This window comes from Enoplosus armatus, chromosome 3 (genome assembly GCF_043641665.1).
Source record: "Enoplosus armatus isolate fEnoArm2 chromosome 3, fEnoArm2.hap1, whole genome shotgun sequence".
Lineage (NCBI taxonomy): Eukaryota > Metazoa > Chordata > Actinopteri > Centrarchiformes > Enoplosidae > Enoplosus > Enoplosus armatus.
The window spans coordinates 6,912,318-6,940,077 of NC_092182.1; the positions used below are offsets into that span (position 1 = coordinate 6,912,318).

General features: G+C 42.2%; 1 protein-coding gene across 1 annotated transcript; it reads left to right on the plus strand.

The window, feature by feature from the left end:
* Window positions 1-78: 78 nt before the first annotated feature.
* tafa4b (TAFA chemokine like family member 4b) lies at window positions 79-27,760 on the plus strand. The gene is made up of 5 exons (XM_070902908.1): window positions 79-89; window positions 1,231-1,346; window positions 8,880-9,035; window positions 18,447-18,586; window positions 27,659-27,760. The coding sequence occupies exons 1-5, from the start codon at window positions 79-81 to the stop codon at window positions 27,758-27,760; spliced, it is 525 nt and encodes a 174-aa protein (XP_070759009.1).

Sequence of the window (27,760 nt, forward strand, 5' to 3'; positions counted from 1 at the left end):
TGAGTGAATGCAGCCATGGCCTGTACACCCTGTCCATCGAGGAGCTACTGAGTGGAAGAGAGATCAAAGAAGACAGAGATGACCAACAGGTGAGACAGCGTCCAGTGCAGATGCACATGATGGCAGCAAAAATAACAAGATAAAAACATCTAGTGCTGCAGCTGAGGATTATTTTAAGTCTTTATTTCAAAAGTCAAGTTGAAATCTTCAAATTACTTGTCCAACCAACAGTTTTAAACCCAAAGATATAGAATGTGTGTGGATATAAAACAGAGACAGGCAGCAAATGCTCACATTTCAAGACCTAGAACCAGCAATTTAGCTTTAAAAACTACTGAAATGATTAAACCATTATCATAATTGTTATAATTAATATTCTGGTTGATCCGCTTAATCCATTTATCAACAAGTCGCTTCAGCAATAACAACATCCAAACTGCAATTATTAACAGAAAATCAATCAGAAACTATTTTGATAATTAATGATTAATCATTATTCTTTCTAGCAAAAAAATGCTGCTCACTTGTTCCAGCTGCTCAAATGTGAGAATTTGCTGCTCTTGTTTGTTATATATCATATTTAACAGAATATCTTTTAGTTTTGGATAGCATTTTAAAGACATCACTTTGGCCTGTGGGAAAGTGATATGCTTTTCACTTTTTTGTGACGTTTTATGGACAAAACAATGAATCAACTAATCAAGAATATCATCTATAAAGTGATCAATTATGTGAAAATGAATGAAAATGAAATAATGATTAGTTGCAGTCCTATTCCATACAGTATTATTATCTGGGCTGAGCATAATGTCTCTTTGTAACCTGTCATGAAGTCAACTTCTTTGTAACTCACTGCTGCCAGAAGAAAATTGGACGAGTTAATCCTAATGTGATACTAATAGGCATAACAGCATGCTGGTAGCATAGTGGTGCTGGTGAGTTAGCTGTAAGTTAGCTGTATCCACAGTGTGTGTGTGTCTGTGCTGGAAGAGTATTTTCTCCATGCCTACTCTGTTCTCCAGCTTGTCATTTTTTCCTTTGACCTTTGCTGGCTCACCTCTCACATTGTTCCTGCTCGTTTCGAAAAGCAATATTTTGTGTTTGCTGTGCTGTTCGTCCTCCTGTCTTTTTTTGGAGAGGGAGGTTGTAACCTCTTCTCATGCCCTCGTCCTCTTTCTCTCCACCCTTGGCTCCCTTGTTGCCCCTCTCTCTCCTCTCTCCCTCTCTCAGGATGAAACTGTGGGGGAGGTCAGCTTGGCCTTTGCAGGTGGCCTTCCTCGTTGCCTTGGTGATGCTCTGCGTTGACCCGGTGTCCGCTGGCAGCCGTAACCATCGGGGACCGACAGGTACACCAGGTCTTGCTCCGAACCCCCCCTTCCAACACTACGAGAGGTTAATTACACTGTCACTGTAGAGGTAAAACACATGTTCCCTGAGCCTGTCGCTGACTGAGTCATCCCGACCCTGGAGGAGGGGGCTGAGCGGGAACAATTTGCTCTGTCCCTCAGAATGACATAATGTAATCTAGACGAGACCTCGTTTTGGGCTTGGATGCAAACACACCCCTGTTTGAATGATCGAGCTTGTACAGATACAAATGGCACTTAAGCTGTCAGCAGCTGTCAACACAAACACATCAGTGTGGGTGTGATCTGATCTATTCAGAGTGGTTGCAGACATCCAGCAGTTCAGGGCAGATGCTGTTGTTCTCTTGATTCTTCGTGGTTTAAGGTTGCTGTAAAACAGGGTGTACGTCTAATGTAGAAGAGGCTCATAACTTCTAATCCTCAGGCTCATAATTGCCAATGTCTACATTAATATGCATAGCTCTGCAGTGCCCCCTTCAACCAAAGCACCACTTCACTTATTCCCTGAGAACATCCATGAAAAAAGACAGACACCATAGCCAGCGCTGACTTAATTGATGCCCACAAGCTAAATCTATTCTCTATCTTAAATTTCCATAAGTCATGTAGACAGGCCTCCCCCCAACCAAAAAAAAAAAGAAAGAAAGACCAACACAGTCTCTTTAATATTTCATTGGGGCTGGCTGCAGGGACAGTTGTGCTGAGTCACAGCATCTTGCGCCTCAACTTGTTGGTGACAACCTCCCGAGTCACCTCTTCTTCGCTCTTAATTATGACAATTCCTTAATTATCTCTTGGTTTTTACTCTCTCACTGCTCGTGTTTTGCAAGGTGACCTTTATGGACCACAGAAATGCTACCAGCATTCAGTCTGTGCAGTGAGTGATTGTATTAGTTTCCTTTTGACGGAGAGGAGGCAGCCTGCTTACGGCAGGGACACCACTAATTGCAGGCCCTGTGCATTGTGAAGGTCATCATGGGCTGCCCGCCCATCTTCTTATTTCACTCTCGCTGTGAAACAAGATGACTCGCTCCCGAACCGACTGGTGCTTTTTATTAGAGGGTTTACTCTAATTGGTGGAAGTTTAGGAGTTGTTGGCTATGAATACCAACATGACACACAAACACAGCCGTTTGAGGCTGAGAGATAATTGGCTGTACGTTATGACTGCTAGATACGTTTTCTGTGTTTTGTACTTCAGTGTTTTTATTGCTGTTTTGTTGGCAGGTCAGAAAGGCATTTGTTTGATCCACGTTGCCGGTGATGTACCATTTGCTGCCACATGGTGGCTCTAGAGGTCAAAAAATGCTCATCTCGAAGCATAGAGGCAATGTGTAATTTTACAGAAACTCACCTCAAAATCAAATCTATGATGTAAATGGATGGAATGAACTTCAACCATGCAGACATGATATGACTGACATTTAAATGTGGAAAAAAATAACATCTGCTTTCTTTTTATTCTCTCGTGGGAATAAAAGACATAGAATGAGTCACCGAATGCTCACAGTTATGGTGTCTCTATACTTTCAGCACATGACCACCTGGCAGGTGTTGCATAAAGTGTTGCAAAATATAATATTTGTGTGGTGTATATACAGTATATATTGTAAAACATAACAAAAAGCATATAAATTACTTAGCACAGGAAAGAGCTTTCCCCTCTCCAGGTCCACATCTTAACGTTCTGCACAGAGAAATAATCAACTAATGTATTCATTACTCTTACTGCCATTTTCACAGTTGGCCCTCTCACAAATAGAACAGGGCTGTGTAGAAAATGATGAAAGCCATTGCCAAACAAATACTTCAGCACACTCTTAAGATCTTTAATGCTTTTCATTTAGTCTTTTACTGTATTTCACGACAATTACACGGAGCAATTCATTAGCAGGTCACACAATAAATTGCGTTCCAGACTTTGCCGGTAAAAATGATTGATTGTGCTCTCACAGCTCGGAGCAACTCTCCTGTATTTTGACAATTAAATATCGGGCACCGAAATTCTCATATGCCCTTTTTCTTTTTGGTTTGAATGCTTGAAATTTGATTATCTGAGACCAGCAGCTCAGTCACCAGCTTGCAGAAGTGATATACTTCCATGTGCAAAACTAATAGTGGGCATGGCAACTTTCCACAGCTTGTTATAGCATGCGTAGCAAACCAAAACTACATTTTTTCAGTTTCAAGGACCAATTGATCCAACTAATCACTGGTTCAACGTACTGTTGTTCACAAATGATATCTTAAATTCCCAGAAAGATACATTTCTTCATGAATTCATGGAGTGTTAGTTGGACTTGGCTCATGTGAGGAACAACATGCCCGGCTCTTTCTGCATGAGGAGTGCTCATACTCATGTGCACTTGAAATATAATCAAGCTTGTTGTAGACACAACTGTGTGTGCATCCATGCATGTTTAAATTTGAGCATTCTGTATACCAGTCTGTGTGTCCTTATCTGAGGCTGCTTATAAGATGTCTCCTTAAAAAACAGCACTGGCAAGGTCTTAGAGAGCAGGTTTTATTGGGGGTAGATTTGTTGCGCAGGAGCACTCAGCCGTACCAGCGACCTGTTATGATAATTAGCATAAAGCCTGTGGGCCTGTTAAACACTGATAATGTCAGAAGGATTGATGGGCTGTGTAGGGACCAGGGTGAGGAGGAGATGGAGCAAGTGAGGAAAGCGGAGGAGGGGAAGGAAGGTCAACGAGTGATCTAAGAGGGCAAATGAAGAAAAAAAACAACAACCATAGGAGATTCAGCAACTAGGTGTAGTATGTAAATATGTTGATTTGCAGTAGAGAGAATATGGGAAGATGTTTGACATGGTTTCCCACCTTGTCCCACACAAGTGATTGCTGTCATCTTGTTCTCTTGAAACTCACCTGTGTGTTCCTACAGAGATGTACAGTGTCCCCCCCTCTACATTGCCTTTGCCGCCTCCGACAGATTTGCTAGATATCTGGCCTTTCATCGCAGTGGACATGCTTGTCAAGTATCGACAGAGGAAAGACACAGCTTTTTGATAAATTGCACAATGCTCCTGCTCGCCTGTGTCTGTCAGAATACATCAATCGCCTGACTAACCCATCAGTTCAAGGTAGCTTGGTTTGTTGGCTGCCCAGCTACTGTTGCCACCCCCCACCGACCTGCCTCCCACCCCACCTCCCTTTTGCCTGCCACGGGAATAGAAGCATTTAGCCATGCTTGAGAAGTCTTTTCATCTCTGCGTGTGCTGGGCTCTATTACATTGAGATGGCCATAACAGAATGGTTTAAAGGCAACATTGAGACATTAGATACACTGTTATTATGTGTATATAGCTGGAGGCTGACTGCTCAACACATGAATCTTAAGCAGATGAGGGGTGAGAGGCAGCAGCGCTCTGAACAGGAGCTGGTGGAGGGAAGACAAAGCTGAGAGGCCTCGCAGTCAGCCTACAGTACTTCAGTCCGCACTCCAGACCACTTTTTTGATGTCTGGGACTTGTCCTGGTCTTGTACTATTTCGATTCAGACTTCTTGGTTTTGGCCACAGCTAGATATTGACCCAACGTTACGCTGTTCACTCCTAGAACTCTGAACATCTTCCGAAAACGCACTGAAAACACCTCATATGACAGCTGTTGACTTAGATTAGTATGGCTGCACTGACAATACATGGATACACTAAATGATTAACATTACATTATGAGAGTCTTGCAAGAGTCTTTGCTATAAATACAAGAAGTTGCTTTACACCTCTGGTTTCTGGGCAACAAGAGTGGGTGGTTCTGAGTTTATTTCTCCCACATTAAATACATTTTGGCTGCAAACTCTGTTGCTCTAACCTTTATTGATTGATTACATACCTTGGATGTCCATGGGTGTAATTCATAGCTATGCTGCTCCTTCAAAGAAGTATACTTCTGCTTAGAAACAGGCCCACACTTACAAGCTCACACATCTTTTAGACATACAGTAAACTCAAGCACGTATCCAAATACTAAATTATCGTTCATTCAGATCATTATCATTGGTGCAGCAGGATAAAACGTTTCTCTTTTCTCTGGGGGAAAATGCCAGCTGTGGCATTATGAAAGCAAGGTCAAGATGCCATTGATATAAAACACTAATTTAAGACTTTTATTACTGCTCACACCATGGCATTTCTGTGACAGCACATAGAAATGTTGCCGCCTCATCACTGGCAAGGCAGTTTCTCACTGTCAAATTCTTTGACTTTGCTCTTGACTCAGAAGCTGAGAGCAAAACCACAAACTAAACAGACTAATTAGATTTTTTTGTAAACACTGAGGTTAAAGAAATCAATGTTCTGAGATGTGTTGTGATACATACGCCGACATTATCTCGTTTGCTATTTGCAGGTCTGAAGAGATGAATAGTTTGTTGGGACTTCAATATGCACACTCAGTTAGTGATCATGCCTGCACTCACACTGTGAAAGGCAACTGGCCTCACGGACAATAAAACGACTTTAAGTCTCTGTTACAGCCTCTTGTATCTGCATGATAAGATTCACTTGAACTTTTCAGGCTGATATAAATCCTACTGAAGTAACTTTCTTCACTAAATTGTCCGACGATTTATACATGACATTTCAGGAATATTTTGTTGACCGCAAAAAGAACCGTCGTCTGTCATCAAATCATCATCAATGTAAGAAGAAGAATGCGTTTCTGCATGCAGCTTGTTGTGCTGCTCCCTGATGAAGGCCACACTGGCAACATCTGAAGCACACTTAAGTTGTTTTGAGTGTCCTTTTGAACTGTCCATGAAAGACAGGCTTTTGAAATATTTGCTTGAAGAGCACCTTGGACTCTTTTTTTCATTAAGCTGCAACTATAAGGCACAAGAAAACCCAACAAAGGCCCTCCAACCTGTTGCCTTTAAATAACAGAAATGGCTTTGAGAGAAGCATGTAGACTTTCCTCTCATACCTGACAATTTAGCCCATGCTGTATACGTCATTAAGATTTAAATTAACAAACTGGCCAGACACAGAAAAGGAACATAAACAAAGTTCAGGTGGGTTTATCCTCCACGGCTCACACACACATTCTCGAAGCTTTACAGTTTTAATGCACAAACAGCTCTTCAGGCAATAAAGAGAGGAGACCTGTGGACCTTCTGGCCTCATTATGCCAGCAGGAGGTGAGCCAGTCTTTGTTCTCTCTGCTGCTTGTGACACCACTTCCCCTCCTCCAGTATGACTCCCTCTCTCTCTCTGTGTCTCACTAACAAGCTGCCTATTTCTGAGATGAGGGCAGCCGATTGACCAGCCTTACCCAGTCACCGCTCTGCTCTAACAGTGGAATTAATTTTCAGCACAGAGTAGCGATAATGAGGGCTCGAGCCTGATTAAAACAAAGGTAATTTGATTGTGTTTGAATCAGACTTTTTTCCCCCACATTGTTACTCTGTGCTAGTTGTGATTATTAGTTATAATTACGCCTAGTGTGATAATTCCTGTCCCATCGAGTCGTGTTTTATTATATTCTAGATTTTTCAGATCAGTAGATATAGGCTATATGAGTTTGTGCGCGTGTGTGCATGTGCAGGAGTAATCCGGCAGCTGCTCCAGCCTCAGGAGAGCCTGAGACAGAGGAGTGAGGGAAATGAAAGTGGAGGGATGATAGCGGAGGGGCGCCCTCAGAGAGCCAGGGATCATTGATGGGGCTCTCTGGAGAAGAGAACAAACAAACTTTAAATCAGAAAGGATGAGAGGGGCCATGGCCTGCAGAAATGGAGCCCTCTACAGAGTGTGTGTGCGTGCTGTGTTTGTGTGTGTGCAGCTGTGTGTGTGTGTGTGTGTGTGTGTGTGTGCTGTGTGTGTGTCTGCCTGCAAAGCTCATTCAGCTGAGCATGAAAAGTTTTGGAGTCTGGGTAAAGTCACGTACATAAATGAAATCTGGGCTTATGGTACAGTATAACCAAGGTTTTTCCAGGGCTGTAAAGAGGCTTATAGGTAGTAATGTCGCCAGCAGGGTTTGCTGTGCTCGGGAAACGGTGCCAAAGACTCTCAGGAGTGCACAACAAGCTTTGAGAGCGAAGATAAGGCGGCTGGAATCTGTTCAGAAGCCATAAGCAAAGATTAGATACACTAAACATTTTACCCGACATTTGTGGTCGGCGCGTTTTTCCTTTAGGTGGCCACAAAACCATCCTCCCAAGAGATTCATGTGTGTGTAACATTAGCATAGACATTACACTGTACACACTTCTAAACATTAACTTACAACATAAGCCTATTCACCCATTATCCTCACAGCATCGTCATGCTGTTGTATTGTGTGTGAAGAAAATCAGTAAACAGGCCATACACAAACAGAAGTGGCAGATTTAATAATGCTATTATAAGATATAAATCTTTATAATTTTTATAAGATATAAACTGCTACATGCGCGACTGTCGCTGCAAGTTTGGTCTGTTTAACAAAACACATTTCCCTCAGGAGGAGCGAGGATAGCCAAGGGAGAGATTTGAAACTATTTGATTGAACAGGAATCATTCTGATTAAAAGTATATTGTTTCAGTCAGCATCCCACACGCACAAGACACTTGAAGACACATTGTGCCAGTGGGCAGAAAGCTTTGGGTTAAAATGTACTTGAAATTAAGCGTGTGCTCTTCTGTCCCATTACTGTCAAGAGAATGTTATGATTAACCTAGACCAAGGTCCCCGGGGAAGTGCGAAGATAATCAAGGGAGATTAGGCGCTGTTTGTGTGGTGGAGGTGTCAGGTGAAGAGCAATTATCCTCATATAAATTATGGCTTTCAGGATCACACACACATGGACACACAAATGCAGAGGAGCCATCGCATACACACAGAGATAAAAACATAAAATGCAGAGATTACAGTGTGAATATACCCCATACACACACACACACACACACACACACACACACACACAGACACAGACACACACACACACACACACACACACACACAGACATACTGTATAAACACAACCACACATATACAAACACTTACTTAACAGTGATGAGTTCTGGCCAGAACCCATAAGGGTTTATCCTGTTAGTGGGTTGCTCTACGACATCACGCCCTCATAAAATGTGCATGTCTGTTCTTTGCTTAGTTCAAGAGGTTTATGTCTGAAATGAGTCCAAAGAAATGATTTTTTTTTCTCCTGCTCACAATGACAACAACGGAGCCGCCTCTGTGTCTAAGTTAATGAGGGCACAGGGCTGAGCATAAAAGCAAATTATCACTAAAGTGTGTTTTTCTTATGAATCAAAGAGTATGAGACTGGAATAAATTGAGGAATTTATACAAAAGTAAATAATTCAGTAGATTTGTTTAATCCTCAGAGAAGCAGTTGTGGTGCATATAAGATTGTCATTTGCAGCACACATTTGTTTGAATTAAAACTGAATTTTGTGCAGCAGCAAACTGTGAAAACACCAATAAGCCATCATAAAAGTCGATGAATTTCTAGCAAATAATCCCCCTTCTCCTCTCCCTTTTCTTCTTCTCTCTCTTAGTCTCATACCAGGTGAAGCAGGGGACATGTGAGGTGGTGGCCATCCATCGCTGCTGTAATAAGAATAAGATTGAGGAGCGCTCTCAAACCGTCAAGTGTTCCTGTTTCCCTGGGCAGGTCGCTGGCACCACCAGAGCCAGACCCTCCTGCGTGGAAGGTAAAAACTGTGTGTGTTTGTGTGTGTGACTGTGCCAACATGCGGGTGGTTCTAGTAGAGCTGCTAACTGACCTACTGTAAGTGTGGTTATACTGGTCAGCTGCAAAGAGTCTCTGTAGCACTTCAATTGCAGCTGCAGTAACTTTTTGAACCCTTGATTTTTCTTTAACTTTCTAACCCTCAAGTAGCAGTAAAGTTACATTTTCACACACTGTATGAAAATATGCTGTATATTCTGTATGAACCTGTCCCAACATTTCATTAAAGCTATATGACACCTACAGTCAGGAACATATTCAAACCCAGAATGCTGTGTTTTTATGGCTGCGCCCATTAAATCAAAGAGAAACATTCCAGATGTCTTGTGCATCATTTTATATACGTTTCCCCACAATTCTGCAGAAGGGCCTCTGCAATTCTGCCAGAGCCTACTTGGTATCTTTTGGAAATCTTGGAAACATGACAAGAATTCAATATTGTGTTTTGTAAGTTTGGACAGTGCTTGGCTGCGCAACATGTTTTTGTAATTATTGATGCACTGCTGAATCTGACTGGGTCAAAGAGGCTAAAAATGTTTTAGTCGTCTTGTATCATTAATGTTGCGACATGAAACATCACACCTAAAACAAATCATTACCTGATTCATTTTGAGGCATTAGTAACATAAATAAATGAGTCCATTGCAGCAACAGGTTGCACTTTATTTTAAATTACTGTCAGGTTAAATTCTGTGTTTTTATGGTACAAAACAGGAAGACACTGCTCTTCTCCTAGCACAAAGAGAGCTAAACCTTTTAAAGGTGGTGGAAAATGTGAAAAGCTGATGGAAAAATGACACCTGGCCTTTCTATCCTTCTGAGCAAATCCACATAATAAAGAAACACACAGACGGGGAGACAGGGAGAGGATGAACAGAAACAAACAATAAAATGTTGCCTTGTTAGACTTGGTGCTAAGAATGTCCCTGATTTGAAATTGAGACCTTGAATAAATGTCCACCATGGTCTCCTTTGTTTTGGTAACAATACCAGTAAGTCATGGTTAATTTGATTTTAGTACACATACACTGGAGTGAAAAGGCATTAAATGTTGTGTTATTCAGTGTGTACCTGGGATGAAGTAAAACTGTATATCTCTGCCCTGCGCAGTGTGTGGCTCATCATGTCCCAAGGAGATCATGTAACATGAAAGGTTAAAGCCACTAATGCAGGTAACGGAAGCCCAGTCACCAGTCTGTCTCCGTGCCTCCATATTCCCCTGTGCCGTATGAAAGGAGAAGCAAATATACGACAGCTGTCAGCCAAGACCGGAAATTTAAACTGCAGTTTGAAAGGCCTGATTTTATTTGGGACAGCATTCCATTTCATATCTCGTCGGGCCGCTTGAGCATAATGACAGATGGTGATAGAGAAAGCATTTTCTTCTGATCTCCTTTAATAAGCTAAGACATCAGACATTAACCCAAGCATTTCCCACGGGAAGTTAGGATTATGTTGCTCATAATATAGAGCAATAACATTTTCCATGGAATTCTGCTCACACATACAAAGCAAGCATATACATGCAGCAGTGGTTCCCAACCTTTTTAGCTTGAGACCCCTTAAAACGATGTGATGTCTGCTTGAGACCCCTCTTCACAGATATTCACATTCATAAAGCAAAGATTACAGGAAAGTCTGAACAATTGAATATAGTTTGGTGTAGTAGATTTATGTTTTTCTGCGGTCCTATCTTCTTAATCATCTAGTGACCCCTCAGATGTATCTTGCGACCCTTTGTGTGGGTCCCGACCCCCAGGTTGGGAACCACTGATGTACAGTGTAAGTGTGTTTGTGCCTGTTACAGTAATGCATGCTGTGTATGTGTAGTGATGAGTGTAGTGATGATAGACAGATGGAAGACTGCGGGTCATTTTCATAGACCTTTGTTCCACCCGTTTGTCCGCTCCCCGAGCTCCTGCCCAGCAAGAAACAAGCAGTGTCACTGACCCCTATCATCCACAGACACTCCGCTCGGATCACAAACACACACACACACAGTGTCAGCCAAGCCGATCCAATCACGCTGTATTAGCCCCATACCAGAGCAAAATACATAGTTGTCTCCTACGTGAGTAGAGGCAGTGAATCTCCGAGGCACATCAAACTGTTAAGGTCAGCCACGGGGTCAGAAACTGAATCCACAGTCACACGCAGACCTGAAGGCCTGATAAACCAACACAAATAGAGACTTTGATGAGATGTGTGGACAGTGATGTATTATCGCAGACATGGATTTGCAGGTTTTGGTTTGTTTATATCCCCATGAAAACAGAATATATCAGCACATTCTCAAGAGAGAAAACAAACAAAAAGACACCTCATTCATATACCATAGTATTGAAAGACTATTGTGTATAGTATGGTAACCAGAAGAAATTCAACTTATTTAACTTTGTAAATAAAAACAAAAGGATTATTTTATTAGAATGCACTTTAGAGTGCAGAGTTAGTTTTTTTTTTTTTTTTACAATGATGCCGAGATTACACCACGGAAAATACAAACATACAATGATGATTAATAATGAATGATTTAACTCTTGTCTTTTGTTGACATTGGCTTTACTTCCTTGTTGTTTGGGATCCCACATATCCTTGTCAACTGCTGTCTGAGTAAAAATAATAACAATAATTGCAAGAGTATAATTTGCAAGTAGAAAAGTATCAGTGGTAACCCTTCTCTTTGCCACAAACTGGGCCATTTGATGAGGGTGACTAAATACAGAAATGACCATGAAGCAGAGTTATTACACCAAATAAGGAGCTTGTTCATGTTTGATGTTATATGTGCTACGCTTGAACAAATATACACTCATTTTGTTTGAAAAAAACTCACACACAAATACAGTCACAGTATGTTATCTACATGGTGACGTTGCTTGTGTCAGTCAGATGATCCCTGAGAGGTCAAACTCCAAGCAGCCGACTTAACGCCTCCATCCAGTGTGTTGCTATTCCTGCATGTGGCCAGTAGACGGTGCTTTTCCCATTCAAATGACTCAGCCACAAACACATCAAGGCTAGTTCATTTCAGCACTATTTCCACCAAATAAAAAGAGTAGATTTGTTGTTTAACCTCTTTGATGAGTTCCTAGATGGGAACAATTGCTTGATAATGATAAAATCAGGCAACCATGGCAAAGATGATTGGCTCTGTAATGAAAGTTGGAATAAATAAGGAATCATGTGAAACTTTGGTAACCGTTCAGAATAGGCATCGCCCTGGTGCTTTGCTTTTGTTTGTTCACTTCTCCTTGGTATAGTTTGCTAAGAGGAAGGAGTAACACTGATGAGAAGCTAACAGGCTGACAGTTACTGTGTTACTGAAAGTCATTCAATGATAAATTCTTCTCTTCACTTTCTCCTCCACAAAATCACACACACACACACACACACACACACACACACACACACACACACACACACACACACACACACACACACACACACACACACACACACACACACAAACAGCTTAGTTCCTCCATCACACTAGTCATGAGGTTTTCTAATTTCCTATTCAGATCTCACCTCCTCTCACTTCCAAATCCGGTGCTCAGCAGCACTTATCTCATGAGTCATGCTTGACCTCTGAGATCACAGTTACCAAAGATCTCACCTCAACACTGCACACAAACACCTCCATGTGCACACACACACACACACACACACATCCATGCATGCTGCTCTCACCTTTTAGGCTTGAGCACTGATGGAAAAAGACAAACCTCTCTCAGTAGCCGGGCTTTGTAGAAAAGCCGTAGTGTAAATGGAGTTACATTATTGATGCCGGTTGAAAGAGGAGTAAATGGCAGCAGGTCCAATTACTGGCTGCTGCATGGTGGGGCCCATTACCGTGAGACTAACTTTTCATCACAACAATCTTTTCCTTGATTTTTCATTAATCATGGAACACACTTTTGTTTTTATTATTATTTATTAGAATTAGTGGTGGCAGTGTTGAGGGTGAATGAAGAGTTATAGTGCTGTAAATACTAAGGTGATTGGAAAACAGTTTTCAGAGGTACAATCAATGATAGCCAATAAATAGAGGTCAAGAGGTTCATCTGTTACTACTACAGGAGAAATGCACTGGCTCCACTTGTGTGTCTGTGGCTCATAGATTTCACATCTGGGGACACATTTTGGAGACAAACAAACTAGCTTGTCTAGTTGAAGACAAAATGTGTGTTTGGTTTTACTGCAGTAGCACTCAGGATAAATAAAATGTTTTGTTTTTTTTTTGGTCTCAATTGGGTTTCTGCCAAGTTTAGTTAAAATCACACGGTTAGTTAGGAGTGTGTTGGTTATGGCTTGGGCTTGTGAGCACCTCTGGGGGATGAATGTAAGTCTGTGCAATGTTGTCAATGCCTGTATTCAGAACTGCGCCCAAATAAAACTGTGTAAGTATTAGCTTCAACATGCACCAGAACGTCAAATGTAAAGGTATGGCCCAATTATCTATTCATTTACGCGTAAGGAACGCTTTGATGTTGTAGCTGATACATGTAGAGCTAAATGGAACCACTTTATATACTGCTGGTTCGTTTAACATTTAACAGTGTGCCAAATTAAATGAACCTCTATGCTTTTATATGCAATGCAACTAGTAAATGTAACCATTAGATGAATATAGTGTAGAGCAAAAGATTTCCCTCTGAAATGTTGTGGAGCAAACGAAGAAAGTTTTCGAGATACTCAAGTTAACTATAAGTACCTCGAAATTGTACTTAAGTACAGTAAAGTATGAATTTATGTACGTCTGGGAGTACCAGTAAAGAAGGACCTTAAATCTTTCCACAGACACTGTCATTAAAGTGTATATGGCGGTGGAGAACGACAGACAGCAAAGAGACCAGATAAAAAGTGGATTTAGTTTGGTGTGTGATTTGCTGAACTCGACGGCAGACAAACTGTGTTTCATTACTGGGCGAAGAGATTTAGTGTTTCAGCACACATCAACCTGCTGTTGTTTGCTGTAATATCTGCTTTCAGCTCCTGTGTATGTGTGTAACTGTTTGCCGTGTATAATCTTTTTATGACAGTTTTTTTTGCCGCTGCGCTTTCCAGCTTGTGTTTTCTCGTCATGCATACCTGGGTGTGCTGGCATGGCTGTGCGAGCCACCGCAACAGAGATACAGTGTGTTAGTAAATCATTGTAGAAAGAGATGGATGCCTCTCTCCAACTGCTCCTGCACTCCAGGATCACTGAGTGGAACAGTTACAATGCCTGAGGGTATCCATACCTCTGGGTCCATCCCCAACTTCTTGTTTGTGTGTTGGTGAGTGTGTGTGTGTGTGTGTGTGTGTGTGTGTTTGTGAAGGTACATCATATTCCCTTTAAATATTAATGACCTGGGAGCAAGGGCACGGGACTGCTTGTGATTGTGCTTTTACGCCTGACACTTACTGCACAGCGGGGACTGCATACATGTGCACACACAAAACACACAAAGGCATCTATATGTGCATAACAGGCACTCCCTACTGCAGCTTGTGTGCTGCTCCATTGAGTGAGTTCAGGCGCCGCATTTGTAAAGTATTAATGTGCAAACACTCTAATAGACCCATGCCTGAGTGCACATATTATATTAGCATGCCCTGCCTTCACATCAAACAGGCTGCATTTGAATGGTACAATGGGATATGTAGTCAGCAAATTAGTTTTTCTATTTAAATCAAAGGCTTATCTATTATTCTTTAACATGTGACTTGAGATAAAAGGGTTATAGGTGAAGGAAGTCCCTTTGAACTCGCATAGTTGATGGTGACCTATTCAATTTCATCACATGAATAACACTTTCCATGTCATTGTTGGATGGTAGAGTAAGTTGTCTGATGTCAGATTTCCTACTTTAGTGTGAAATATTATTAGTATAGTGTGAGATATATACCAGGTTAATTCAAGCCTGTTTTTTGCTTCCGACGAGAAAAGGGCGTGAACATGTTTAATGTTTACTTATGGTGAAAATAAGTCACATTAGTCTGAATAATACTTACAATTATGTGTTACACAAACACAAAAACACAGAATAAACATCATGAGGATGAGGGGACCTGCAGTTTCAACTTTGTCCACTTGATGTCACAAACATTTCAATGACAATTCAGGTGGCGTTGCAGGAGGAAATGAGTAGAAGCAGTGTTGGGATGAATGCTCACGCAGCTGACGTACTCACTCACACACACACACACACAAACAGAAAAGGAAAAGCTGTAACCACAACAGGCGTGACGATGAGTGGCATTTATCAGGTGTGTGTCAGATTGACGTGTTGTGATCAGTAGGAGGAGAGACAGAGCTGTAGGCAGCCTTGTGGCGTGAAACCTCCGCAGACCTTATTTAGAGAACCCCAGAGACGAGGCGGGGACCTGGGGAATAACATAGCCTCAGTCCCTTGTGTTGCCTAATCACCTGCACCTTAAGCAAAGCACTGTCTAGACGTTTGCCCTCAGCTGAGCCCGCGCTGAAACTTTGAGAGAGAACTTAAAAGGGAGCCATTTTTGAGTGCAGATTCTATTGTAATGAGCTGATGGTAACTGTGATGAAATGTATGCCTGAGCTGTAAACCTTTTTTTTAATTAGCATATGCACCTTTTGTGAATATAAATGTAGACTTTTAATGAGACTGGTGCAATTAGATAGGCAGCTGAGAGGTACTCTGTTATACACATTTTTGCTGGAGAATATGCATCCTCATCCTTATTTCAAGAACTTGGCAATGATTCATTTGCACATTTACTTGTTGAATACAATAGTAAAAAATGTGAAGCTATCTACATCTACTTAGTTCAAGCATTTTAAAAATAACTGAGCTAATAATGCTTTTCAAGCATTTTCTGCTTGGCCAATGTGACTGGGATTAATGAACAACATGTGTAGCTTTGTTGGTATTTCCTCCTCTTTCCCGTCTTTGTACTATGCTAAGCTAAGCTAACCACCCTCTGGTAGTATCGTCATATTTACTGCACAGAGTGGTATTGATCTTCTCATATAACTCTTAGCAAGGAAGCATACTTTCCCAAAATGTCGAACTATTCCTTTAAAGTAGAATTCCAGATGTCCATTTGGGAGTGGAAATCAAATGCTACACTTTCAGAAACAGTCATGCAGAAACAGGCCATCTGAGCAGTAGCTGACCTTAAAAACACAACAGTAATAGGATGAATCTAACTAGCACCCACCAGCAGCCTCTACACATTGGTAGGGCACGGGGAAAATATGGTCCCAGAGGTGATGATCTCAGAATTAACTACAGCACACACACTAAGTGCTTCTGTAATCTTTTTATCATTGACCTGTTGAGACCTGTCTGTGAGTGCTACCCAACATCTGAACTATCCATGACATCATAGGCCTTGTTCCTGTTCATTTTCTGACTTGATAGGCAGGTGTTTATGTGTCATGCCCGCCTCGCCCTCCCAGTACAGCATGAGACGAGCTGCAGGGAATGCTAACTCTATAATAACACTCACAGGCCATGCCCATTAGCTCTAAATAACATTCTTGCAGTGCAAAGCACCGTCGTCGATGCCATAATGGCCACATTAACGAGCATTACACAGCCATTGGTTTTTAGAACCGCTTACTGCCACTGAGCTCATGCATCATAACAGTGTGTTCAACATTACGCCCTGTGATAGCTGTGAGAGTTTATTTGTGGTGACTTGGCAACTTGGCGTTGGCTTCCTTCTTCTCCTTACATGTCCTCCTGTATCCGTCGGTGCATTTGTGCTGCCTATTTTCCACTCTGCTTCAGTTCGTTACTCACCTTCTCTCTGTTCTCTTTAGTTAATCTGCTCTGTTCTCTGTTGGACTCGGTGCTAGGCATCCTCAAACAGCCTCTTCCCTTCCCACCCTTCTCTCTCTGCCTCTCTCAGTTCCCCTCACTGCTCATTTCCACTCTACAAAGATGTTTTCTTGGTGAACACCTATTATTTAGCCATGTCTTCCTCCCTCTCCTCGTTTTTTTTCTTCTTACATGGTGCTTGAGAGGATTTGTCCATGTTCTTTTGCATTATGCAGTTGAAAGCCCCTTTTCCTGCCAATACCACCTCATCTCCTCCCTTTGTTGGAAACAATAGTCACTAGAGATCAAAATTTCTCTCTAAACACCATCAATCCACCAGTTTAATGAAGTTGGAGAAATGGGTGCACTCTTTTATCCCCCCCTGAGTCCACACTTGAGACAGGAGGACGAATGGATGATGAGTTAGGAGAGAGGGAATTGAGTTATTCTCAGCTATCGGGCTGTCTCCTGTCTAGACATTGGGTCAGATGATCTGGAAGATGTGAGTGTCAGCTGCTAAGACATGAGAAAACTTTGGGTTTTAGCACTGGATTAACTGTGGATCAGGCCAAGTTCTGAAGCTGCGAAAATGAGATACAATTAGGGAAATTTGGTTTCAATCAATTTAAAACAAACAAACAAAAATGTTTTTCACAACATTGCTTGGAATGAGAGAAAGAGAGATGAGTTTCAGAGAGGGCTCTTATGCCTGAAAAATCATACAATAGATCATAAACATTACATGAGAGGAGATGCTTTTAATTGATAGCATTGCTTCATCATAATCCTGTTCTTGCTCTCTGTATTACACAATAGGAATAATACTCATTGGCTCATTGTCTGAATGTGTCTGGAATGTTTTGCTGATTATACCAGAAACAAGTTGATAAGTGATAAGCAGCCATTTCATTTAAATTACAGGAAGTGACTCACACGTCTGCACAAATGCAAAATTCACACAAATTCACCCCTGGCAGTATCAAAGAACACCAGCAGCATTACCGTGTAGCCACATCTGACTGGTTATATTCACTTTTATAAGTCTTCGCAGCCTAGGTATGACAGTGAAAGCTCATGTCATATTTCCCCTGTTTCTATCTACTTTCATTTTTTTCTCTTGTGGATGACAGACTTACCCATTCCATACAGGCTTTAAGATCCCATGTTGAGGGATTACTTTAATCTGATTAAAATGAAAGAAGGGCAACTGCTATACATCTTAGCACCTGTGAAAATCCCAGTAATGATATTACAGATGAAAAAAACATGACTGCTCCGAGATGCTGCAGGTTTGATCAGAACCACAGTGTTTTGTCACAAGTGCTGTTCATGGTGCTGGATGTACTGTAGTCCCAGCAGTAGGATTAGCACCATGGACAGCGCTTGTGACATTTACATGCTGCGTGTACCATTATTTTGGCCATTCTGAAATAACAGGTCATGTTAGCTAAGGAAATAAAGTACATTGTACAGTATTGCTCTGTTATAGCAATATTGTGGTGCGTTTGTGTGCTCTTCATCATCGTATCCATTTGGTAACCTGCTGTCTTTCCTCTCCTCTAAACCTCCATTTGCTGCTCCAGCTTCCATCGTAGCCCAGAAGTGGTGGTGCCAGATGCAGCCGTGTATGGACGGAGAGGAGTGCAAGGTCCTGCCTGATCTGACTGGCTGGTCCTGCAGCACTGGCAACAAAGTGAAAACCACCAAGGTGAGAAGAATGCCTGTCTGTGTTCGCCCTGTTTGCATGTCTGTCTTTCTTTTCCTCTACGTCTTGAGTGCAATTACTGACACTAATCAGTTGTGTGTACATTTTATGCATCTTGTCAACTCCAATTATTGCAGAGTCTTTGATAACTTTTAATTTGCAAACAACAACAAGCATGTGACCATGTGATACTATCAGTGTTTACATAAAAAAATGTCCTGTGGGAAACAAATGATGTCCAGAAAGAATAAATAAATGTATTACGGAGCATCTTCCAGCTTGATTAACATTTTTTTGTAGCTACAATTGACCTTGATCTTTAATTGAACAGTTTTTTTCTCTGAAATCTCTGAAACTGGATGACTCTTATTGCTGTTTTTCACTCTGTATATGACTGTGAAAAGAAGGGAAAGAAAGAACAGCTTACCGAGCAAATTAGAGATAATCTTATAAACAAAGTGTTTCAAGATGCCCACAAATCAATGTAGTCTAATTTAAGCGCAAAGAGCTAATCAACAAGCAAGCCCCCAGTGAGCCTTATTTGTTAATCTATTGTAAATGTATCTCCTCAGGCAAGGGTGACAAAAGAAAGTGATGGAGAAAAACACACGACCTCTGTACTCTCTTTACCCCCATGTAAACTGATGCTATTCAGATGAGATAAATTGATTTAAATGAGGGTCCTTCATGGCCCTTTGTAAGCTGTTGAAGTGTGAAAGTTAATTTGCGGGACTGACGACCGGGGTGTGTGTATATGCGTGCCCAGAGTGCATGTCGTGGGATGGAGCAGGTGCGGTTTATTTACAGGTGAAATGTGAAAAAAGAAACAGTTGTGAGGGAAGCGGTGCGGGCGCCATAAGAGTAATTGCTCGAGAGATGACATAACAGTGCAACATCTGTCGCATTCATTAGAATGCATTATGGCTGGGGCCTTCCACAGAGGCTTTACAATTAAGAGTCATAATTAAATTGGTGAGTGGGATAGACTGAGGAACAGAGGCACTGCTGGGCTCAGTCACAGGCAGTGGAATTAATGACCCTGGGCCTAACACCAACTCTGGGACTGATAGGTGCAATTATCCTCATTCTGTTGCATGTTGCCGTCTCTTCTTCTTCTTCTTCTTCTTCTTCTTCCCTCCCTTTTTCTCTCTCTTTTGTCTCTCCCACCCTGTCTGACTAGCTGATCAGCTGAGAGAGGAATGAGGTGCCAATGGCTGACTGCATCAGTGGACATTAATTGTGCATTTGCAAGGTTCTTTGGGACCGCGGAGCAGTTACTTGGAGACTTGGTGGCAGATGTCACTGAAGATAGTTGCAATGAGACATCGATTCCCTGGCAACTGCTCGCATGGTCCTGCTCTCTCACTCCTTCTGTGTCTCTCTTCTTTATACTGCATCTTTCTTTCTACCCATGACCTCCTTTCACCACCTTGGCGTCTCATTCACCATGATCTGTATCTGTCCATCTTTTTCACTCCCACACAGCGTAGGTGTGCTGTAGAAAGATGCATAGATTGCCTGACCGAGGCACTGGAACACTGTTTAACAAGAAACAAAAAAGACACTGCACCTTAAGATACATATCTTCACATGCCCCTTTTCATATGTCTGGATTTTAAAAAATATTACAACCACATCTGTTCATTATGAATGCGGATGGGATGGGGTTTGTTGATGGAAAACAAGCTCTATACATGTCCAATTATATGCCTTCAACTTACTGCCCAAGTGTAAACAAACCATTACAGCTCCGAGACATGTGAAATCCAGCTTTAGCAGCTGAGACACTCTTGGTCCCTGCAATCACACAGCCAGCTAGACTGGAGACAAACATTTTCAATCCAATGAGGACAACATGGAGCCAGAAATAGAGGGGAAATGGTTTGATTTTGGAATATTCTCCTTTGACCCCTGATTGGCTCTTTGAAATGGAAACATTCATTCAGCGAGTGTGAAGTGGAGTCACTCCGTGTAATTACATGTCTCTGTGATTCTGATTCTCTTCTCTTATCTGTGGTATTGTTTTCTTTTTTAGGTCACACGATAGCAAGAGAGCCACTGAGCCACGAGGAAACCTGAAACTCTCCATGTGGAAAGGATGGATGACTCACACATATTTATTGTACGATGGGGAACATATCAAGGAGAGGACCGCTGTCAGGCTATCCATCACAAAACAATGGGATAAAATGCACTCATCACAAACTATGTACACTTGGCTATGTGGAGCCACACATACAGCATACACAGTATGCTGGTTGTTGAGACCAATGGACTACAATCATGGACACCCAGGGTACATCTGGACACAAATGGACTCCTATTTTCCAATAATGGACAAAGTGTGGATTGATCAAAAAAATATGGTCAATTTCAAACACTGATTAAGCATTTCAAAGTATATATTTCAACAAAGCATTTGTGGATGAATGTGAGATGTGAACTAAAAGCTGTGCTTAGAGTGCTGCTGGACACAGTCCAGACCTGTTGTCAATATGAAGAGCTGATACTGGAGACGTTTGGGAGAAACGAAAGAGATAGCAGCTCATAACTAGCAAATAGCAAATTAGCATCAAATTGCTCTTGTGGGTCAAGTCACTACCATAAAGACTGTTTTGCGGGAGTCATTTTGCAGTTCTAATTAAGAATTGCTGCGTAGGATCATAACAACATATTAAAAATTCATGTAAGATATTTGCACTAGATGAAACCGTTTGGGAATGTTTTGTTTTTCTAGATATCTCCCATCTTTTGCTGTGGATGTTACATGAAATTGAAGGTGAACATTTTGTAAAAATGTCTGACACTTGAAGTAGATAAATATACGTATGACGTCCCATTATTCCTGAGTAGTTATTGGTTAAAATGGCTCAGACTATTGAGCCTTGCTTACATACAGCTTGGTACAATAGGAACTAGCAAAGTGTGATTCATCCGTCTCCATTTTTGCCCAGAAACATTTCCAAGCTCAGCCTTCAAAGTTATATATCTTTGATCTATTATATTCAGTCTGTGACATCTCTTATGTTAACTGTTAAAAGGAGGCCCATAAAATGTTCAAACAAGGAGGACAAGTTGTCTCTATGTTATTGTTTTCTTCTTTCTATTTCTAAATGTTCAGGTTGTTAGTCTTTAAAATCACTATAAATACAAAACAATTGTATGAATGGGGGTCTTTTGACTGCCTTTATTAGGAGATACAGTTTGTGTTTGTGTGCACATTGCCCATTGATTGCCTCCAGAATCCCCCTCCACTTTAATGCATCAGTGAAATATACTGAAATAATTGCCACCTATAATGGCAGTTCAACCCTTTGCAAACATCTTTTTTTTCCCTCGATCGTTACTGCACTGAGTACAATAGCGTAGCGCCCCATACAACCACGTTACATCTCTCAATTATCTCTGTCCACTCTCCCTCTCACCCCCCCATTTTCTTTGAATCTTTCTTTCCCTCTTGTGGCCCCCTCTCTCTCTCTTCTGCCACATTGCGTATCATAAAAAGATGGCACAGTTAAAATTATTTTCACACACTCTCATTTTTGCTCTCTTCCTTTCCAATTCCATTTTTTCTCTTATTGACACACATCCAAGTGCAAGTCTGCCTCTGTCTGCCTCTCTGATATGTGAATATTGTTGGGTCAGTGTGCCCAGGGGTTTCCCCCCTGGGGATGCTGCTCCTCTGCGAATGAGAGCTTCTGCTTTGTGAGCTATGATAAATCTGCAGGAGCTGATCCGCTGCCTCTCCAGCTCCAGTGCTGAGCTCTGAGCCAGAGGGAGCAGGGGGACGGCAGGGCTACCAGTGGCAGGCAGCTCCACTCTCTCATTACTGAGAGGCCTGGATAGCACTGGGCTTCTCTTGGGACCACTGACATGGAATATTTTTAGGCCCACGGTGCAGCACTGCAGTTAGGCCAGTCACACCGCAATGCCCTCTTTCCTTGAGCTGCGTCTCAGCAACAATGGTCCATTTAGAGCAGGCATACGATGACATTCTGCAGCCGCATTCGCACACGAGCAAATACACCTACATTCACATAAACACACTTTTTAAAAACTTCCACCAGCCTCCCACGCACTCACACCCACGTACACATACTGATGTGGGAGATCTGGGATCAGCAGAGAAAGTGACAAGCTTTAATTACAGCCAACATAAGGCAAAATGTCTCCAGAGCTGTGTAACATCAAACCGTATGAGGGCTCTATTTTCTCCAATCCTCTCTCTCTCTCTCTCTCTCTCCCTCTCTCTGTCTCCCTCTGTCTCTCTCTCTCTCTGTCTCTCTCTCTGTCTCCCTCTCTCTCTCTCTCCCCCAGAGGTTTGGTATTTGGTAGATGCGCCTGGCGCCTTGCCCCCCCCCCCCCCCCCGTCCTACATGGCTCTCTGCAGCAGAATCAATATTTGAGGACAATTTGCGCTGCGCTGCTCCCTGGTGGCTGGGGTTTGACGCTGCAGCTCCACCTTCAGTTCCAACCACGCTCAGACCTGCCAGGGAAGAGATTCACAGCTTGTCTCAGGTCACTGCTATTTAACAAGAAAATCTGCAAAGTACATCGTACATATATTTACAACTGCTGTGTAGGCTATCCAGCCCTGCAGCAGAGCAGACGCACACTCCTCCGCCTTTGCCAATTTATGGGAAGGAAGACGACTGAACTCGCTAAGAGGCCTCAAGGTATCTTGGAGGGATTTCATATTACCATATTCACCTTTAATGAGATGTTACATAGCATGCAAATTTAACAAGCATTCGTTCCCATCCAGGGGTCTATACATTGTCCGTTCCTCATACCCACTTCCAAAATCCTTGTTACCAGCTGGCTTCAAAAATAATGAAAGAAATGTATTCAATGTATGAATTGTACTACAGACATATTCTTCAGTGTAAAAAAAAATCATCTTTTTTTCAACTGGAAGGACATGTGTCTGTAGTGTGTCAGGAGGGGTCTAACCTCCCCAATGTCCCATGGAGACTGGTTGCTTTCATCTCCACGGGTTAGCAACTGGTGGGACCCAGAGGGCAGGATCCACAGACGCAAACAAACAGCACGGAGGATGTGACTGTAGAATAACATGCTAATGAGAGAGGATAGGCAGGTTGAGCGAGAATGGAAAACAGAAGAACAATGAGCTACCTAAAAGAAAAAAACAGAGATGAAGAGATATAGCTATGGTGTTTGAGAGAGGGGGAGTGTGTGAAAAGTATCTTAAGTATGTCTTTGTTTATGCGCTAAGCCTGGGTGGCTCCCGAGAGGCCACTTGCATCGTCAAACCAAACGCCTCCAATAGTCCATCATCGCACTCGTCGGCAATTCACACAATCTGTACCTAGAGAGGGGAGAAATAAAAGGATGAAACACCGTCGCCTTGGCTTATGCATCATCTTCTGTCAAGTCCAATTTGTATTAGCCTCCAGCCATATTCAGGAAATATGGGTTCAGGATTCATGTTCAGTGAGAATGGTAATCTTCAGATGAAGTGAGTCTGTCAGAGGCAGAGAGATGTGTGACAACTTGAGTCAGCTCAAGGAAGAGACAGCTTTGCCATTGTAGAGGGAACAGGCTCCGCCTCCCGCTGACTGACATTGATTTAATATAAGTCAGAGGGAGATTAGCTGATGAAGAAGATCTGATCTGTGTTATCAGTGCCGCATGGCAGTCGCTGGCCTCGTCACTGTCACTTCAGAGTGAACAAATGAACTCAAGCCAAAATGTTTCCTTCAAGAGATCAAATCTTTTTAGTGGAATAACCGTGACATATAATTACTCAAATGTGCTCAGATGTGTGCACAAAAGCTCTCAAAAATACATTATTCAAACCCTGTCTAATTGTATTCAGGCCTTTTATCACTCAGCTCACTCCAGAACACAATGCAGTCAGTCCCCTTCATTCAGTATGCTGGTGCAGCACGTTAGATTAGTGCAACACGGTCACATGAATTTATTGGCTACCACAGCTGGTTAGCCGTCAGGTGATGGTGTGGGGATTAATTGCATTAGCTCCACCCTCTTACCCAGCATAGAATATGTGACAAAAACACCACAACACAGCCCATTAAAATTCAATGAAACCAAGCAAAAAAAAAAGCAAAGCAAACAATCAAAAGTGTCTTTAATATTCATTTAGCGGCAGGCCTGCGACGGGCCGATATTGACGGTGGAGTGAACAGGGGATTCATTAACATCTTCTCCCTCACTGCTTCCTCTAGCTGAGTCGTTCCTTGCTGCGTCGTCAAACTCACTTATCTCTCTGAAGCAATTAGCCACTGGAGGCTCCATTGACCTGGGCCTTTGTTAGACTAACGGGCTACATTAGCATGGCCGTAGCCTGGCAGTCTTGGCAACGCATGTGTCGGTGCCAATGTGAGCAGCACTGATAAAGAGGAGCCCTGCGGTGTGCACGTGCATGTATGTGTGTTGTGCGTGTGTATGTGTTTGGGAGGGTACAGGAGCTGCATACATGCATATTAACTGACCGCTACCATTGTGTCATTTATATTATTATATCATTTATATTGAGCACCTATATAGCCTTTGTGCATTTGTGTACAATGCTGTATGTCTGCGTGTGCGCTGTAGTCCTATTTGCACACGTGGGGGTGTGCATAACTGAACAGTCAATGTAAGCAATTCATATCTGTGTGTAAATGTGATTTTTTTCCTGCCTTTTTGCTACCACATGCAAAAAAGACCTGAATGCACTGCAACAATGATAATGCACACCGCAGCTATCAGACACCAGCAATATACATTTCAATACACAATGCCTCCATTGTATTATGTGGTATGTGGTGCACACATGAGACACAGAAGTGACAGATTTAATTTGAACTGCTGAAGCTATAAAATTACACACACACACACACACACACACACACACATGACAATATGATGGGTTGCAGTGCTTGCAGGGGAAAAGCCTTGCTTGCTTGCTGTCACTGCTGCACGTATAACTAGAGCGGCCATAGTGTGGTGTGTGGCCTGTGGCAGTCAGCTGGCGAAGATGGTATGGTAGCAGTGCTATTTAAAGTCTGTTTCTAATTTGAAGAAATTGCATTTACTGAACTGTCACACTGTGTCAACCATGTAGTGAGCTCCCTGACGTGAGAATGCAACAGCGGAGAGGCATTAAGATGACACGTAAATATGAATCTAACTGTCAGGCAATCAGCCGCCATTTATGCTAAGTAGAGAAATAGCCTACTAGTAAGTGTTTCAGTGTTTACGCCAGTGACAACAACAGCTAAGTATGCATGCATTATTCATAATTAATTATCCAAATGTGCTACTCCTTCCTTATTTACCAAATTAATGGTTTGTTTGCCTGAGAAATATCTCCTGTCTGGTGCGTTGGGTGGAGAAACAGCATCCTCATAAATTTTCCTGGCAGGTGAGGTATGGAGAGAGTGATGAGACAGAACAAGGGAGGATCAAATACACAGAAACCATTAGTTCCGCTTCTTCTCTCGGCCCACTGCTACAACTTTAAAATCATTAGAAGCAGAGACCTCACAAGTTCTACAATGTTATGGTATTTGTAGTATAATCGAGAGCCAAACTCCTGACCCCTTGTCAAGCTATCGTCTAGCTATGTTCCTGTGGTTTTCTGTCCACACATCTGCTACTGTACTGGATAGTGAAACTTGAGGGCCTTGTCGTATTTAAATCATAAAACATGTTGTGATTCTTACCCTGAGATGGCTAGGCTAATGCTTTCTCTCCTCTTGTTGTAATTGTTGGCTTTCAACAACGGCAGCTCGTAGCTCGGTAGCGCGAGAAACCGGTGCTGTGTCCAAGTTTCCTTAACGATATGTGTTTCACAACTTAACCTAAGCCCAGACATCCCTGCAGAGGGGGGCACTACGGGAAACAAAATTCAATGGGGGAAGCAGACTTTGAAACAAGACAGAAACGTCTGGGTTTTATTCTAGAAGAAAACCTCATTCAAAATAACGCTGTCTGACATTTGTAATAATGCAAATTACAAAAAAACCCACCAGCACTGGAACACAACTTACTCAACACAATGTTATGCGTTTCCCTTCATTTGTCTAGACAAGAAAAAAACCCCAAAACACTATGTCATTGTTAATTTAATATTTCTGTTTTTAGTGGCCTTTAACAAACAGACTGAGGCCAGTCAAAAGTCACATGGGGTCCATTTTCCTAAATAAGTTGAGTTTCATAAAATTACCACAAACTAACTGGCATGCAGAAAACCTGAGGCTAAATAGTATATCAGTATAGGAGTACTGGTTGGTTTCTGGGTCTCTGCAAAATATAATAAAGCTGCCATCTATAGTTTAATTCAGCCATGGACAGAGCTGGTGGCAGTTTTTTACACGCCCGAAATTACAGTGAAAAAGATGAAAAAATTACATGAGGGTGTTTGTAGATATGGTAGAAAAAGATGCAAGCAAGCTGTAGTTTTCTAGATGCTAACAAACCACTTATTGTTTTTGTTAAAATTACAGAAGGGTTTTCAATAGCAAAGGCTGTGCAGTAGATACTAATGTATAATAAAATGGACATATCTCATTATGAAAAACAGATGAAAGAAACCCTCAATAGGAGATTGTGTAACACAGTCATTACAGAGTGGAACAACAGCCTGGATACGACATCAGGACTTCAGCTCTCTTTGAGGTTTTTGCAGTGTGGCACCGGTTGGGGGATGTGTTGCAAACAAAAGAGCTTTGAAAATAATGGGTGCTCGAAGTTTGCTATGCAGTCGACAACCATGTAGCTTAGACAGGAAACCTGAGGAACATATTTAAGCTTTTCAGAAAGACTGAAGAGAAAATTCATTGAGATACAGGAGCTACAGGGGTTTGCTAGTAGAGGGGGTGGAACCTGTCTCTTTATATATTAAAGACATGTTATATTTTCTGTCCACTCGTCATTCTGCTGGTGCTGTAGAGCAGGCTGATATTCAGACACATATTTTCAGAGCCACATGAGCGTGGCTGCACATCTGCAAGGACTGGCAGCCAGATGCCGTGCCCTCAGCCAGACCTCAGCCCAGACAACAAGCTCCACAGGCGGTGACTGGCGTCTCTCATCCCTGCTGTACCCTGTTCGCCCTCAGAGCTCAGGGCTATCCGCCTCTATGGCTGCCTCGGTGCCAGCCTGACAGATGCCCCGTCAGCGCAGATGCGAGTGGTGTGGGGGCGGCGGGGGATGGCAGAATAG

What these genes read in the sequence shown, in the direction of transcription:
- tafa4b (XM_070902908.1), top strand. An exon ending in CAGACCCTCCTGCGTGGAAG is followed by an intron (nt 9,036 to 18,446) that starts GTAAAAACTGTG and finishes TTGCTGCTCCAG; the next exon opens with CTTCCATCGTAGCCCAGAAG. An exon ending in CCAAGGTGAGAAGAATGCCT is followed by an intron (nt 18,587 to 27,658) that starts GTCTGTGTTCGC and finishes TCGCCCTCAGAG; the next exon opens with CTCAGGGCTATCCGCCTCTA.